The sequence below is a fragment of the Elephas maximus genome, chromosome 26 (assembly GCF_024166365.1).
Source record: "Elephas maximus indicus isolate mEleMax1 chromosome 26, mEleMax1 primary haplotype, whole genome shotgun sequence".
NCBI classification, from domain to species: Eukaryota; Metazoa; Chordata; class Mammalia; order Proboscidea; family Elephantidae; genus Elephas; species Elephas maximus.
This window is the reverse complement of record NC_064844.1, coordinates 44,024,503-44,042,521: the sequence shown is the minus strand read 5'-3', so window position 1 is coordinate 44,042,521 and position 18,019 is coordinate 44,024,503. Positions and strand designations below refer to the sequence as shown.

The window sequence follows — 18,019 nt, the reverse complement described above, 5'->3', positions numbered from 1 at the left end:
GGACTCTTCTTTTTCCTGCCTCTAGGAGGGGGGCTTATTTCAAACCCAGCGATAGCAAAACTGACCAGTCCCTTTGGTGGGCCACAATTACTCTATCTGCACAGTTCCGCCCAATCACCTGGGTGGGAATTACGAGACCACGGCTAGAAAGGTCACAAAAAAGCAATCTATCACACAGTAGTGGGAAACTGGGGGGGGTGAAGTCTCATTACCAGCCATCGCCTCATGTGTGCCCACATATAGCATGTGCCCAGCACAGCCTTGTTAGTCCTCATTGAGTTCCTCCAAGTAGATATAGCAATGTGGGCCTGCCCATGGACTACTGGCTGTGCTCTTTCAGGAGACTTGGGAGGGTGGGAGGAGGCGCATGCTGAGTTTCTTTTCACTAGCCTTCAACTAGAAACCTGATGTTTGGGCTGACCAGGTTTCTCCTTCTTCCAGGGAGGGAAGATCCCCGTGAGATGGACGGCTCCAGAGGCCATCGCCTACCGCAAGTTCACTTCGGCCAGTGATGTCTGGAGCTACGGGATTGTCATGTGGGAAGTCATGTCATTTGGAGAGAGACCCTACTGGGACATGTCCAACCAAGATGTGAGTGTCAGCAGTACCTGGTTGTCACCAACCTCCATCCAAGGGATACCACGGTCAATAGAATACCAAGCCTTTGTATCTGTTTTCAACTCAGGGCCTCATAACTTGAATTTGAGGTGTTCAGGGCAAGGGTTACAGATGTTGGTACAAATTTTTGAACTAACCAAAGAGCCCACCATGGAGATGTAACAATCCCCATCACCTGTAAATGTGCCCAGACCGCAGACTCCAATGCAAGAGAATGGCCATGGGTCATGACCCAAAATTAGACTGGAAATTCTACCCTGCTTCTTTTCAAAGGCCTCAGCCTCAGTGCTGTCCCTCACCGTAAGTGGCAGAGGAAGAGTACTGATCTGAGGGTTAGGCCTGAACTCCAGTCCTGCTCTTCTTCAGACAGCTGTGCTGCACTGAGCCAGTGCAGCCTCGCTCTCAGATTCATGCCCCCAGGAGTCCACTGTTCTCTGAGGGCTCAGCCTTCAGTGAGCTGTGTCACCTATAAGGGAGGAGGAGCTGAGAAAACTTCCCAAGGCTGGTCCAACTCAGACGGGCCGGAGGAGTGGGGCCCTATCTGCAGGGAGGTCAGCACCCTCCAGGCTGCCTCCAGGGGACGAGGGTGGGAAAGAGAAGGGTCATCTGAGGTGCTTGAAGGAGTAGCATCTTGGGGGGTTTCAAATGGGAACTTTTGTTCCATAATTAACAAAGGGTGAGGAAGCTTTTGTAGGATCATTTTCTTTGATACAGCTCCCCTAAAGTTGTACCTTGATTTCAGCACTGCCTTTGACCCTCAACTAGTAGTCCCCTGTGACCACTCCTCTTTTGTATTTTGAATACATACCCTCCCCTTGGAACTGAGAAGATTATCGTTTGCAAAGCCTGTGTGCTGTGTTCTCTTGTTCACTCGTCTGGTCACCTTAAGGGGCCATTGTTATTATTCCCATTTTACAGATAAGAAGAAGGGGGCAGTGGTGGTTTGGTGGTTCTCACATTCCCTGCAGGACACCTGGGTTTGAGTCCCAGCCAGTGTACTTTGTGTGCAGCCAGCACCTGCCTGTCAGTGGAGGCTTGTCTGTTACTATGATGCTGAACAAGTTTCAGGGGAGCATCTAGACTAAGATGAACTAGGAAGAAAGGCCTGGCAATCTACTTCCAAAAATCAGCCAGTGAAAACACTATGGATCACAATAGTCTGATCTGCAACTGATTGTGGGGACCGGGCAGCATTTTGTTACACTGTGCATGGACTTGCCATGAGCTGGGAGCTGACTTGATGGCATCTAACAACAATACAGTAAAGAAGACACAAGGCTGTCCCAAGTCCAAATCTAGTTCCATTGGGCAACCAGCAACGCTGTAAGCACCTCCATGCTTGGATGGGCTTTGAAACATTTGTAAATTTGTGTATTGTGCCCTCAGGAAATGTCTAACCAGCCAGAGGTTTAGAGCCATGGTAGTTGCTTAGAAAATTGAGACAGTCGGTGACCTGGGAGCCCAGAAAACATTTCTCAGTGAAACAGTCGAAGAGGATCTGGGATGCTGCTGAGACAATCTGCCCTTTTCCACGGGCAGAGTGGCTCAGCCCAGAAGGGGTGAAATGATGGTATCGTGCACCTTTAAGCAGGTTTCAATGCCAAACATGTGTGGCCATCTGGGTCCTCTATTATCTGTGATTATCCATGCCTTTGCCCTGCTCCTGTAGTGTGTCGAATCAGTAAGTGGCAGAATTGACGCCAAGGCTGCTTTGATGAAATCACCTGCACCCTGATTCTGTCCATGCCATCGGATAGATGAGTACTAAATGTTAGCCAGAAAGGGCATACCCATCTTGTCCTGCCCAGTGACCTTAACCCGATTAAGGACAATTCAGCACACACAGAATGGATTACAAAACTGTCTGACAGGCAAGATTTGACATTCAAGATATTCCCAGCAAATGCATTCACCTGTGCTGAAAACCAGTGGCATTTCTGGTATTAGACTTCCAGAATTCCCAAACCGTTCATTCCGCAAACAGTTGTTGTATGCCGACTGTGACTAAGCACCATGCTTGCTGGTTCTGTTTTTGAGGGGTTTACAGTTCACTGGCACATACATAGGGCTTTGGGGACATATGGGTGGAGGAGGGAAGGGAAGGCTTCCCAGATATTTAATGTTTGAGCTGTGTCTCAGAGGAAATAAGAACATCTGCAAAGTAGCAGTTTATTCCAATTGTATTTCTCCAAAGTAGAGCCCCTAACCATTGTCCCAAGTATAGCCCCCCTCCCTTTGGAAGGTGGGAGGTGACTTCATGCCCATTCAGAAAGCTTCTTAGGGCTTGCCTGGGATTGAGCTGGGAGGGGCTCCCAGCTGCTCCCGCCGCAGCCCCACTCATCAGAAACCACTCAGGTGGTGGCAGTAAAGGATTTCACAGATGACAATTGAAAGGCTTTAAGGAAGAGAATTGCAGAGACAAGTTGGAGTGCTGGTAATTGGGCTTCCGGAGCTCAGGGAGGCCTTTGAACATGTAGAGAGAGTTTGTCAGCCAGAGAGAGCAACTCGGAAGTTCTGCTGCTTGGATCTGATTGACAGAGATAATGAGAGTGGCAGTGTCTGTGGAGAGGAGCTGCGGTTTTATTGAAACATCAGAGCTCAACCTAACCCCCTCTGCCCTGGTTCTTCTACTGCTCTGAGCTCCTCCACTTTACTCTCTTGGCCAGGAGGCCGAGTAGCACTGCCTGCCGCCCAGCTCATTAATGGAAATGCATGTCTGGAGGCAGCCAGGAACCCCCACAAAGGAAAGAACAGTCAAGGGAAGAAGCCTGCTTATTTCCCAAAGGAACCTCAGTCACTTCATCCAGTTCCTAAGAGCATCATTGCAGGCCTGGGTCTCACTGGGACCCTGCCACCTGCCATCTCTGGGTGCATAGGAGCAAAAGATGCCCCCCACTCCTCCCCCTCCCTGGCCCTTCAGGCTCCAGGGAGGTTTATTTCGGCCTGCAGGATGACAAAAAGGGTTGCTGCACAGATCATTCCAGGGAAACAGCAGTGTGTTTGGGGCTTAACAGTTGCCTATATTGGTTCTCTCATCCCTACTCCTTCACTGTTCCTTCTTTCTGCTCTAATCCTCTATCTTTTTAACAGCCAAGTATCTCATTCTGTTGTGGGCCAAGAGAAAGGGCCCAGGACTCCCTCCAATTTTCAACTCTGCTCAATAGGAAGCCCTATGACTCCAACATGGGGCCATATCTTCCCATACAATTCCAGTGCGGTCACTGGTGTTTAGAGTTATCAAATGACTAAATTGAAGAAGATGTTTCTCTATGCCTTGTACCCGTTCTCTATACCTGCTAGTGAGGCAGGCATAAAGAGAATAATCTCAAAGCTCCACTGCTGTTGTCGTTTGCTGCCATCATGTCAACAACAAACTCATGGCAAACTCGTGCATCACAGGATCAGACCGTTGTGATTCATAGGGAAGTAGATTGCCAGGCCTTTCTTCCTAGTCCATCTTAATCTGAACTGGAACCTGTTAACATCATAGTAACACACAAGCTTATACTGACAGTCAAGTGGTGGCTGTGTTTTGACATGCACTGGCCAGGAATCAAACCTGGGTCTTTTGCTTGGATGTCAAGAAGTCTACCACTGAAACACCACTGCCCTCATCAAAGCCCCATTACAGGACCAAAATTATTATTTTATTTGAACTGCTGTTTTCTTACTTGATTATAAAAGTAATATGTACCCAGAATATTTGGAAAACACACAGATCCTTAAAAAGAGAATAAAAATCTCTAAAGGCATAACAGTTGAATCAAAGAGTTAAGTAGATAAATGCTCCTCACACACCAGTGAATGACTTGGGTATTATTTAATTTGGGGTGGAGAGTAAAGACTTCTCTTTTTTTTTCATATGTGCAAGAAGCATCAATGCTCCCAGAGTATCAGATCACGTAATAACAACAAAACTATCTAGAAGAAATAGCATATGGAGCAAAGTCCCTTTTTCTAAATGTGATCATGAGAGGGGCTTCACAGGGCCACCCTCCTTCACGAAAGGTGAGAAACAGGAATGTGGACTTTCCTAAGTCCCCGCTATGTGCTTGGTGCTTTTCATACACTATCTTCCTGTATCTTCAAAATGACCAGTAGTAAAACAGCTCCCCTCTTTGCTAAGAAGACATCCACTATAATAGACATGGAAGTAGTAACAGCCTCCAAGTCATGAGCTGATTCTTGCCACTGCTCTCATATGTGTGGTGCTTAACATGTATCATCCCATTGGGCCATTTGATCTTTTTTAACAACCCTGCCTGCTCAGAGTCAAGTGACTCTCCCAAGGTCCTATAACTAGCAAGAACGGAGCCCAGGCCTCCAACGCCCTAAGCACCCTGCAATACTCTCACCAATACAACAGCATGGATCTGTGCTCCTGGCTGAGCTGCCCAGAGAAGAGGAATTAATGGCTCTTTGATGTTCTCTTGAAAAGAAAGTAAGCACACTAAACTAACAGGAAAAAAAAAAAAAAAAAACTAACAGAGGGAATGCAAAAACGAAAACCAGGACGGTATTCAAAAAATCCAAGGAGGTGGCATACGGAGGAGACAAAGAGGGAAGAGTGGCTAAGTTGGGTTCAGTCTAGAACGCACAGGTAGAGGATTTAGCACTCGCGTGCATCCCCCGTTCTCTTGCCATCAGGCAGATAGGAGTGCTTTGGACACACCATGCAACTCTGCTTCCGCAGGAGGGCCTTCTGCCCAGTGCTCTTTCCTGTTACAAGTGGGAGAGTAGTCTTGTCAGTGGGGGCAATTAGTATTTTGGGCTCTAACATCAAACAATTTGAGCAGAGGCGCCAGAAGTTTAGTGGAGCACTGGGAAGCGCCAGCCGCCGGGCGCTCAAAGAATTGGAGATCCCTAGCCCCATGGGGGAGTCTCTGGGTGATGCAAACAGTTAAGCACTCAGCTACTAACCGAAAGGTTGCTGGTTTGAACCCACCGAGAGGCACCTCAGAAGAAAAGCCTGGTGATCTGCTTCTGAAAGGTCACAGACGTGAAAACCCTATGGATTGCAGCTCTACTCTGCAACATATGGGGTTGCCATGAGTCAGAACTGATTCCACAGCAACAGGTTTGGGTGTTTTAGTAACCCCATGGGAAGTTGAATTTGGACACTAGCCCCTCCTGCTGGCTTTAGCTAGCTTGCAGGTCGGCAAAACTAAAAGAACTCCAGTGGCCCATTCAGTGGGTAATCCACAATGAGAGGAGACTGTGACAGGGACCCTCAGTCTGGGTGCCTACAACAAGTGGAAAAAAGGTTTGTATTTATGAACCAGGCTGGTGGGACTGATGCCTGACTGCTTGTCCTCATGGCCTACTTGGTTTAGCTCCATCCCCTCCTGGTGCCGTGAAGACACAGCTGTAGCGGCTATTCCCCTGGCTGAGATTGTAATGGCAACCCCAGAGAGGCCTGGGAAGAGTGGGTGTGGAGGTATTCAGAGCTTAGACTCGGACACCTCTGTGTCGCATTCCCAGCCCTGTCATTTTCTAGCTGTGTGCTTGTGCAAGTTATGTAACTACCTGGCCTTGGAGTTCCTTATGGGGAAAATGGGACTAAAATGTCTTCCTAAGGGAATAACAGGTAATTTGATTGATAACAGTTTGGCAGAGGTGAAAATTTGTAGGTGCAACACGTTGTTCAAAAGTCAATGTTCCCGGTAACCGGTTTTTTACGTAGTGATAATATTGGTGTGGCTGGTATGCTGGTTTGTTTTTCTACCAGGTGGACTGGAAAGAATAATGTGCTTTGATTCTCTCTAATGACTTCAGGCTCTATATTATCTCATATCTGATATGCTGTGCATAAGAATAGTAAAAATATAAACTGATTGAAAATATTTGCTTTTTGGCCAATTTACAAAGTAAAAAGATAAGGAAGAATGAAATTCATCACCTGAAATGAATCTGACTTTTTTTTTAGGTAGAGGCAAAAACACCTAAAAACCTTCAAACTCTGAGCTCCTTCCTTTGTTAAGATGCTTTAAACTGCTTATTGTATTACAAAATCATTGCACAGTTATTAGAGGAAAATATAAAATACAAGTAAGCAAAAATAAAAACCTAAAGAGCGTTCTTGTTCCCACCTGCCCTGAGGCAACTCCCTGGTATATGTCCTTCCAAGGCCCTTTCTATGCACATGTGTAATTATTGTTTTTATTATTATTGTTTTGATTTTTGTTTTTTACAGAAGCGAGATTTTACCATCCTCGTGGCTATGCAGCTGCTCTTTTGCCTAATACTGCAATGTGAGCATATTTCCTTTTCAATAGCTACATTTTTTGAAACGTCACTTTCAGGCCTACATTGTATTCCGTTGTATGGGTGTACCATAATAAATTCAACTAATCCCATATATTTAGCACTTGGGTCATTTACAATTATTTTTTGGTATTATCAAAAGTACAGAGATGGCGTAATTGATGTAAATGAATTAGAAATTAAGAAGTAAAGGGTGGAAAACACAAATATCTGAAAAACAGATAAAAGTACTTAAAGATCCTAAAATCTTTACAAAAACCCCCGAGGTATCCAAAAATTACCAAAACCTGATTGAAGATACTCATGTTTGATCACCTTGTTATTTTAACCATTGTCATTGTACTAAACTAATTTGCTTATCCAAATTATTTTCAACCCAGTTTATGTTGCTGGCTCATGAGGAGTAAAGCAAATAATGCATAGGAAGCATCTAGAGGGTCCCTGGCATGTAGTAGGCTCTTCATTCAATACTAACCCATTTTCTCCCTTCGTTCCCTTTAGGAGTGGAAGGATGAGGTTATCGTGGGTTTAGGTGGATGTCATTTATAAATAGTGGATTCACCGGGCTTCCCATGTGTAAAAATGATGTGGGAGCAGTGTCTGACCTCCTCTAACTTCACAAGAAGGAAGGAGAATCAAGATCAGGAGCCTAAGGCCAATTGCTATTAGGTCAAACATACCTCTTCTCTCTGTCATCTTTACCAATTCTGACACCAACTGTCCTTCCACAGCACTCTCTACTTTTCTGCTGGGTTCAGTAATTCATTGCAATGGCCACACAGAACTCAACAGACCATACTCATGGTTATGGGGGTTATTAGGGAAGTAACAGGTTACAATTCAGGTTCAGGAGTGCTCAGGATATAGTTCTTCCATCAGGACAGCCTCTTCCCAAGCATGCCACAGGCACACCACTCTCTGGCCCCTTGGCTTCTGCCCTGCTTATATAAGTATTGTGAAACTCTTTTAGCCACTGCCTCAGAGGCACTCAGCTTTCTCGATCCATGGGCTGGGAAGCCCACTGCACCATCTTCTGTCAGTCTCTCTTGCCATCGCTTCTCACCGTCTTCAGAATTACAGCTCTCTCTCTCGTTCTCCTGGTTCCAGGAACTTCTCAACGCAAGGATCCTGGGTCCAAAGGACATGCTCTCCATTCCTGGCTGTTATTCCTTGGTGGTGGTGTGATCTTCTTTCTGCTCTGAGATTGGCTCTCTTTTAAGGCAAAACTGACCAATCCTCTTGGTGGGCCACAATTGCCTTATTTGAACAATCCTGCCCAATCGCTTGGGTGGGAGTTACAAAACCATGGCTAGAAAGGCCACACAAAATGATCCATTGCGCTGTACTATGTGTCATGGTCTGTCACCTCTTGTGACCACCAGCTGCCAGTAAGACAGAATTGGGCCCAATGTCATCTTAAAGAATAGAGAAACTTGAGCCATCCACCAGCTCATTCTTCAACAACAACAAAAAAGTGTGTGTCATGGAGTCCCTGGGTGGTGCAAACGGTTAAGGGCTCAGCTACTAACTGAAACCACCAGAGGTGCCTCAGGAGAAAGGTTTGGCTGTCTGCTTCCAAAAGGTCACAGCCATGAAAACTCTCTGGTGCGCAGTTCTACTATACAACACATGGGGTTGCCATGAATTGGAATTGGCTTGACGGCAACTGGTTACTGGTAGTGTGTGTCAAGCTCTGCTCCAGGTGCAAGAGGCAGTAACATTTAGTCCCTGCCTTCTAGGAGCCCACAGTATTGGAGGAAAAAGCCAAGTACACAGTAAAATTCATTATGGTGGGAGGTATATGAGTATAGAAGGAGGGTACCTGAGTCAGCCTGTCAGGGAGCCTCCGTCCTTGGGAGCTAATTAGTGCATAACTAGCTGGTGCCTTATAAACTCAAAATCCCTGTTAACCTGTGTGCTGTTGCAGGTCATCAATGCCATCGAGCAAGACTATCGGCTGCCCCCACCCATGGACTGTCCAGCTGCTCTACACCAGCTCATGCTGGATTGTTGGCAGAAGGACCGAAACAGCCGGCCCCGCTTTGCAGAGATTGTCAACACCCTAGACAAGATGATCCGGAACCCGGCAAGTCTCAAGACTGTGGCAACCATCACCGCCGTGTGAGTCTAGTAGAACATGGTGATTCCTAGGTGGTGGGTGACCTCAGAGTCAGGGGTAGAACCGGCAGCAAGGCTGTCAGGCTTTTGGTTCTTAAGAGCAAGGATAGGGTGGTTGAGGATATCCACTAATGGAATAAGTTCCAAGAGTCTTCCCATTCTCTTCCTCTCCCATCTCTCTACAATATTCCCTACCTCCATGGCTGTAGACAGAAGTAAAGAGATCTGGCTGGGTCTTCCCACTCCATTGGCTTCAGATGGGCTGGGCACTAGGCTCTGTAGGAGGTGAGCTGTGTCTGATCTGACTGGTACGATGCTCTACTTCTGGGTGATCCTGTTGCCAGAATTCACCCTTTCTGTTAACCATGCCAGTCCATGAGGCAGGGTTGCTACAGACTTGGAACCTTGGTGAGTACATTGGCAGGTAAAGACCCAGATTGCTGAGGGACAAAGAAATGCAAGCAATTGAATTTGTTATGAGTGAATGCACAGAACACCTGTCAGCTACTGCCTGGCTGTGCATTATTCAGCTATTCATTTGCAGTGTTAACTCACTTATTAATTCATCCTTTCAGCCAAAGCTTATTGGGTGCTTATATGTCAAACAGTGTACCTGGTGCCCACTGTACAGAAGGTGCAAGAGAGACATGGTCCTTGCCTTCATGGAGCTTAGAATCATTTAGGAGAGGCAAACATTAATCAGATGACCTCACATAGAAATGCCAAATTGAGGCCCTAATAAACACTGGCAAAAAAGGCGTGTGGGGCATTAAGAACATATACCTCAGTCTAGCATCAGGGAGTGAGCTCTTAACCACTGCATCACCAGGGCTCCAAGGGTCAGAACAGGTAGGACCTTTCAGGTCATGTTAAGAACTTTACACTTGATTTTCAGAGCAATGAGCGCCTGCTGAAGTGTTTAACAGGTACCAGGGTGGGGTTGGGAGTTGTTGACATGATCACATCTGCATTTTTCAAAGAGCATGCTGGCTACAGTGTGGAAATTAGGTTGAAGGGAACAGGCATTCATGAAGAAAGAATGAGAGAGAACATTGCAATAATTTTTGTGATAGAGAAGAGAGTGTCTTAAATGAGGGAAAGAAGTGGATGAGTTTGACAGTCAGGAGGTGAAATCTTTATGACTTAGACACTGGCATTGAGGGTAAGGAAAATATCCAAATGGCACCCTGATTTCTGGTTTGGGACCCTGGCTATCTGGTAGTATCTTGAGAATGTTCAGAGAAAATCAGTGGTAGGTTGCTCTGCTTCATTTTTTTCTAGGACCTGAAGATGGAACCAGGAAAAAAAATGTAACCAATTATTTGGGGGAGATTGTGGTAAACTATGTGTATTTTTTAATGCTTCTATGAAAGAATTACCTTCTGCTTGTAATTTTTGTTGATTTTTTGTTTTTGTTTTCTTTTCATTAATGGAATGCATGTTGAATCATTGAATATGTCTGAATTTTTGGTAGGTAATGTGGATTTTGAATAATATGATGTGAGAACACACATGTCTTTCTGCACTATGGGAGTAGGATTATGCATGATTATGTGGGACACATATGTCCCTCTGGAGTCCTGGGGTAGGATGGTGGGTTGAGAAATGCAACTTCCAGTTAAAACACAGGAACCTGAAAATATACTTGCAAGGCTTATCTTGCTGTAAAAAAGCCAAAAGACACAAAAGTTTTGCACAATCAGACCTCCAGGATGAACTACCTAATACAATACCCTGTAGAAATAGTAATTTGCAGCACAAACCCATTTCTTCAGTTTCAAACAAATATGTAGGTCCCTGTCTAGAGGCAGCATGAAAGTGAGAAAGCAACTTCCCAAGAAACCTGAGAGGTGAAAATATCAGTGGGTGACCATATATCCCATTACTCATATTTTGTGGATGGTGAAGCACTTAGATTTCATTTTACAAAGAGACTGGGGTCTTCCTTCCCTTCAGACTGATTGCTGTGTCAGTCTGCATGTCTGGGTTGACTGACATGTGACAGTGCCCACAGGCAAGGGACTGGGCACTGGCCTTCCAAAGGTCATTTCACTCGGGATTCTATAAGGAAGGAAGGATCAGCCCCACGCTCCACTAAAATCCTCATCCAGTCAGGGCTGCTACCCACTGTGAATTTTGCCATCAACTGAGAGTGTGGCTCCACCCATGTACCTCTGCAACTGTGGGCTCACCAGCTCCTATCTGTCTCCCCAGGCCTTCCCAGCCCCTGCTAGACCGCTCCATCCCAGACTTCACGGCCTTCACCACCGTGGATGACTGGCTCAGTGCCATCAAAATGGTCCAGTACAGGGACAGCTTCCTCACCGCCGGCTTCACCTCCCTTCAGCTGGTCACCCAGATGACATCAGAGTAAGTGATGAGAATCCCTTTGTCTAGCCTGTGGGTAGGTGTCAGGCTCCTTTCCTGCTACTTGGATGATGTGAGTGCTAATTTTGTAGGTAGTCCTGTAGGAGTCCCTGGGTGGAGCAAATAGTTAAGCGCTCGACTACTAACCAAAACGTTAGTGGTTTGAGTCTACCCAGAGGCTCTTCAGAAGAAAGGCTTGGCAATCTGCTTCTGAAGGGTTACAGCCTTTGAAAATCCTATGGAGCAGTTCTACTCTGCAGACACGGGGCTGCCGTAAGTCAGAATTGTCTCCACAGCAACCCAAAACAATGTACAGGAAGAGCCTCATCACTGGAGTTCCTCCTCTGTGTAGAAATAATCAGGCTGGGCAAGGGGGCACCAAGGAAGATGGAGGCGGGGAGAGGTGGGGGGCGGGCGGGGAGTGAGGAGGCGGAGGTCTGTTTTGGGCACCAAATGAGAGTTCTTCAAAGTCATAGCCATATGTCATTTGCCTAATCACTGAGAGCCTCTCCTCCGTTTAAGTTTTTAAACTCAGCCCATCAAAGAGAGCATCCAGATGGAAAGAACACAGCCACCCAGCACTTTAAACAACCTAGCAGGAAGAGGCATTGCTCTGATTCAGCAGCAGTTTCAGATGTGTGGGGAGCTTGTAGTCATGCTTTGATAGTGTTTCTAAATAAGCATATATTTTCCATCCCCCACAAATTATTTACCAGCCAACCACCCCCACAGGAGAATGGAGGAATACAAAAAATAAAATTATTCAAATAAAATGAGAGCCAGAAAGGGTCTTCAAGATCCACCATAGTCCATCATTTCCCCGAGAAGGTTCTGAGTCATACGAGTTCTGGGAAATGTTAATAGGTTCTCCTTGGAAAAAGGGTCCCATGGTCAAATAAATTTGGGGAATACTGCACACTTTATCACCCTCTTGGAGATTCACTGCACGCATTAGCATAGGTGTGTCAGAGTAGAACTGTGCTCCACAGGGTTTTCAATGGCTGATTTTTTGGAAGTAGAGATCACCAGGCCTTTCTTCTGAAGTGCCTCTGGGTGGACTCAAACCCCTAACCTTTCAGTTAGCAGCCAAGTGCATTAACTGTTTCACCATGCAGGGACTCCCCAGGTGATTCTGATACACAGCCTAGTTTGGGAACTACTGGACTAGATTTGTCAAGGGTTTTAACTTTGCCTTCTGCGCTCACAGAGGCTCAAATAATCTTATTTGGGAAATTAACAACTGCCTCCCACCTCTGCCGCCCCAATCACACACATCAGAGCGGGCCTCATGAGCTGCGCAGACTGCAACATGTACTGACAGCACCGGGGCTGGGTCTAGTGGCCTGTAACACACTTTCCTGTGGGTAGAGAATTGGTCTGTCAGGAAGGCAGTTTACCTATTTATGTGGCAGGCACAGTGCTAGGTGCTGAGATCCCCTCCTGGGGCATGCTCATTGCTGAATCCCAGGGGAGAAAGGTATCACCCACCCCTAGCCATTGAGCCTTCTGTCTTGGACTCCTGCTTGGCAGTCACTCTTCTGGAGTGACTAGAGTCCAGCTCTGCCTCTGAGGTTTATCCTTGTCAGAAATGATGGACAAGAATAAACCTCAGAGACACTTTCTCTAGGGAAATGGTTTGAGTGTGCATCTAGCCTTGAATCCACTCACTGAACATCAGAATTTATTTTTTCAAACCTGGGTTCATTTCCTGGTAATGCCCAAAGAAGACAGTCCTTGCCATTATGGATTATTGTCTGGCAAACAGCAAAAAATAAAAAGGGAAGCACTCACCAGTGGAAGAGCAGCCTCTGCATCTTGCAGAGCAAGAATGGATGCGACTAGATGATTGAGGGGCCTGGGGCTCAGGGATAGAAGTGGGTCTTCATGAAGACAGGCTACTTCTGCTTTTCCACTGTGGTCCTGGCTACATATGGGGACCACTGTCACCTGATCCCTCACAGTCTGAGGGAGTCAAGTAAAGAGAAGTGAAATTCCTCAGTCTAGGAATATCCACGTGAAAAAGAATAAGGGGAAAACTTAAAGCAATGCGAAACTGAAAATTAAGGGATTTAGTCCAAAGCGTAAACTGTCGACACTGTATTAGAGCAATTTAGTTTATTTTTTGAGATGGAAAATAAAAGATGGAAAGAGAAAATGAACAACCAGATGAATCAGATTGTGGGATAGTTTGTGCATTCAAAATTCAACTGTGTTTCCCAAAAGTATTTGCTGAAAAGGCCTGGGCTATTTGACTATCTCAGCCAGCTGCAGCCTGTGGGGGACTGACCACCAGCAAAACAGCAGGAAGGGAGGGAAAGAGGCAAGGCACCAGGGACAGACATCAGGCAGAGCATCTCCTCGTGGGTCTAGTGTAGAGTGTACAAAGTGATCTGCTGTTCTTGGGTCGGGGGCTTTAGGGAAAATACAGTCAAGACCTTAGAAGAGCTCTGAGAACACCCCTGCTGGTGGCTAAGAGTGCAGCAGTCTAATATTTGAACCCCAGTGCCACCACTCCACTCACCCACTGTGTGATCCTGAGCATATTACTTAACTTCTCTGACCCCTACCTGTTGCGTCAACAAATCTGCAAATAATAATGGTTCCAATCTCATTGGTTTGTTTAAGAGGTGAATGAAATAGTAGGCGCAAAGCACTTGGCCCAGTGCCAATCTTCAGGATGCACAGAGTAAATGGTTGCTGTTAAATTATTATTATTGACTTTGTGGTGGTTTGTCAATTTTTATGAAATGTGTTCGTGTATGTTTAAATGATAGTTTATGGGATATGGGAAGCATTCAAGCAGTGTTGTATATTATTATTATTAACCAAGAAAAGATTTTGGGGCCTCCCTAAGATTAAATATTAGCCATGAACTATTAAGACTCACAACTCACAGATGAATCTAATCCAAACCCCTATTCCAGACATATTCCTTGGGTTCCTGCTTGAGCAGATATTTTAAAGTTATTTTCAGATCACCCTTCTTAAAAACTCATGACATTGAAATTCAAACAGAGATAGAAAATGGAAACAAAGGAAACACATCAGAAAGCCAGGTTTCTTAGTTATCTAGTGCTGCTGTAACAAATACCACAAGCGGATGGCTTTACCAAGCAAAATTTTCTCTCACAGTTTAGAAGGCTAGAAGTCCAAATTCAGGACGCCGGTTCTAGGGGAAGCCTTTCTCTGTCTGTTGGCTCTGGGGGAAAGTCCTTCTCTTCAATCTTCGCCTGGTCTAGGAGGCTTTCAGCACAAGGACTCTGGGTCCAAAGGATGGACTCTACTTCTGGCTCTACTTACTTGGTGGTAATGAGGTCCCTCTTCTCTCTGCTCACTTTTCTCTTTCATATCTCAAAAGAGATTGACTCAAAATACAACCAAATCCAGTAGACTGAGTCCTGCTTCATTAACATAACTGCCTCTGACCCTGCCTCATTAACATCATAGAGGTTAGGATTCACAACACTTAGGAAATTACATCAGATCACAAAATGGAGGACAACCACACGACACTGGGAATCACGGATGGCCTAGCCTAGTTGACACACGTTTTTGGAGGACGCAATTCAGTCTGTAACAACAGGCAAGCCCCACATCTTTTCAGTCTCAGTGGGTGATCACTAATTTAGGCAGAAAGCTCCACAGAATAACTGAAGCCCCATGAGTGTGTACTTGCAGTGTTAAAAAAAAAAAAAAAAAAGCAGAGGAAAGTTTCAGTCTATCTGTGGTTTGTAGGCACACAGTGAAGGGGCTTCAGAACCCACAGGTAAGAAATACAGTCAGAGAACAAGGCACAGCACTTCCAGGATCATCTAAGTTTGGTGAGGCATTAAAGACAACGGACACTACATGGAGAAAGTGAGTTTGAGCAAAAAAAAAAAAAAAATCCAATTAGGAGTTTATCAAAGACTCGGGTAAATAGGCTAGTTGGATTTTAAATGATTTTATTTGCCAATTCAACTATTATCAGGAATATGCCTACTGTAATAAGTTTTGATCTATAAAAAACTGCCCTAATGCTAAAGTGACTTGTGGTTTTTTCCCTCCTAGAGACCTTTTGAGAATAGGGGTGACCTTGGCAGGTCATCAGAAGAAAATCCTGAATAGCATCCATTCCATGAGGGTCCAGATGAGTCAGTCACCAACAGCAATGGCATGAAAACTCTCTTTTTCTGGGGGAAGGAGAGGAAGGACAAGGACCAACAGTCAAGGGGAAACAGGAGATTGACCGCTGTGGAATGTTTTAGAAAGGTCGTCTTCTTAGCTGAGAATTGCATTTCTATCAATGAAGGATAAACTGGACCTGTTGCTAATAGGTAACCCTCGTTTCTCAGTGACAGAAGCACGTGTAATATGCCATGGGAAACCAAATGCGTAACAATAAAAATATAAAAAGGCAATTTTTCAAAGGACATGAAGCTGAAACAATATTCCTTGGGGGAATAAGAGTAAACTCCGCTTCCACCCTCAGTAGGCTGGAGTCATCCATCCATAGGAAGAAAGGGAAGGAGGTAGAGTGAAGAAACAGAAGCAGTTCTCCATTTTCTTCCTCACCAATGACATTCTTTTCTTTTCTCCTTTTGTCTTCCTCCCCCAGAGCCCCCTCCCTTCTCCCACATTCATGTCCCTTTGCTCATGACCCGTGTAGGGAAGTTTCTTCAAATAAACCCCAGCTCCTGAGTCTCCAGATGTTGTTCTGTCAGTTGCCAAAGGACTTTGCTGACCACTGCATGGGGGATCCAACCAATTCAATTAATGTCTTCATATTGAAGAAGAGATGTACCTTCAATTGAAAACCTTGTTTTTCTTTTGTTTGCATTTTCTGCAAAAAGGAAAAAAAAAAAAAGAAACCACAAATTGGAGAAAAAAAAGAAAAACCTGTTTCCGTGTGCAAGAACACACGTATGTATGTCTGCGTTATAAAATGACTGTGCTTGTTCATAACAGATGCAAACAAGAAAGAAATGGGAAGTCTTTGTCCCTAGGAAACCCAAAGGGACAGGAATGTGTTGTTGGTATGGCTTTCTGGTTGGCCCAATTGGCCTATTGGCTCAATGGGAAGAGAGGGTAGGGAGAAAAATAAAATGAAAGGGGAAAAAAAACTCTCAAGAGTTTGCAAATTCAGACAGGAAACAGGTGAGTGGTTTGAATTGGATGCAGTGTGGGCCATTCTAGAATGTTGCTGACTGATGAGTTATTCTTTATAACATCTGAAGAGAAGGAGGAGGAAAGTGTTTCTGGAGAATGTTCTTCCGAATCCCTGGAATCTGGAATTCAAGAGGTGGCGAGGGAGAATTCTTCTTGCCTTGCCTTTGGACTGGCTTAAGTCGTGTGGCACCAGAGGAATGTTTCAGATGTGTCTGTGTTTCTCTTTACATTCCTTAATTGTACCTCATTGTTCAATTCATTTTTGTAAATTCCACCTAACATTTAAATACTTTTAATTTCTCCTTTACCTTAATCTCCTTGCTAATTTTATCTGTCTAATTAAAATGAGCAGAAGCATGTCTGGGTTTACATAGAATGGCGTCACAGTGTGTATTCCTGGTCCCCCGTGTGTTGTCCCTAAGTTAGGGGAGAATCCTTAACAACCACCCTTCTTCCGCCTTATGTGGGGAGGAAGGAACACATCCCTGACCCATGGCACCGGAGAAGCAGAATATTTTAGAATCACTCTCACTGATGTGACCCAAAGGAAAAACTGAATAAATATGTGGCTCTGAAGCCTTAAGTATGAGGGCTGGAGAAACCACTGGTGAATAAATATAATCACTAGTAATACCCGCCAGCCCTGACTTCAGTTAAACACTGCATTTGAGACGTTCACATCAAGGCCAATTTTGTAGAAGCCACCAAAGAATATTTTAGACTGCTTGTTTGTGATAAGCCTGAACTTACAGAGGGTATAAGCCAGTAAGAGGAGCCATGGCCTCCCTACATTGCTTATTTAATACGCATTTAAAGTGGGATCAGCCTTTTCCCCTAGTCGTAGGTAACTTTCTACTTGGGAAGGTCCATATCTTCTGAAATCACCATCCAAGGTTCTCTACAGCAGGAAACCCCTTCAAAGAGGCTCATAAAGGCCTAGGATCCAGCTCCTATCCAAGGGAGCCCATCTTAAAGCACTGCCTTTGTGCTTAAGCCCTGGGGAGGTGGGAAGAGACAGACGGAAGTCTTCTCAGCAGTATCACATATAGCTGCAAAGGGCCACTTGGCCGTTAGCAAAGAAAATTTCCCCTTATTAATTGCTTGCCAATTCCACGCACAATTTACTGATTACCCCAAAGACCTCAATCCACGAAGTGTCTTACAAGCTCAGGCAATTCAGCTAATCTACTCTCAGTTTTCCACAGGAATGAATTTTAATTTGCCACCAAATTCCTCAGGCAGCATCCTTGACCCAAAATTCTCACTGGGACTCCACCAATGTCAGCCCACTTTCTGGCTCTGGATAAAGCAGAGCCAAGGTGAAGGTCATGCCATGCCCTTTGGTTTGGTTTCACCATAAGATCCCAGAAAGGAGAGAGAAAATCCCCTCATACACAAGGGGAAACCGCGAGGGTCAGGCCAAAGTGCCTTGAGGCACAGTTCTCAGGGGGAAGGGCGTAGCCAAGCTCTCCACAAGCTCCCCCTCCCTAGAGGTGCCGTGCAT

General features: G+C 45.3%; 1 protein-coding gene across 1 annotated transcript in view; it reads left to right on the top strand.

The window, feature by feature from the left end:
* The window catches only part of EPHB1 (EPH receptor B1), a 644,782-nt gene extending 628,628 nt beyond the window's left edge, over positions 1–16,154 (top strand). Inside the window, exons 13-16 of the mRNA XM_049870453.1 lie at positions 442–591; positions 8,810–9,003; positions 11,215–11,370; positions 15,418–16,154. Coding sequence (XP_049726410.1) covers positions 442–591; positions 8,810–9,003; positions 11,215–11,370; positions 15,418–15,526 — 609 coding nt within the window. The 3' untranslated portion in view covers positions 15,527–16,154. The remainder of the gene's footprint in view (positions 1–441; positions 592–8,809; positions 9,004–11,214; positions 11,371–15,417) is intronic.
* The last annotated feature ends 1,865 nt before the right edge of the window (positions 16,155–18,019 follow it).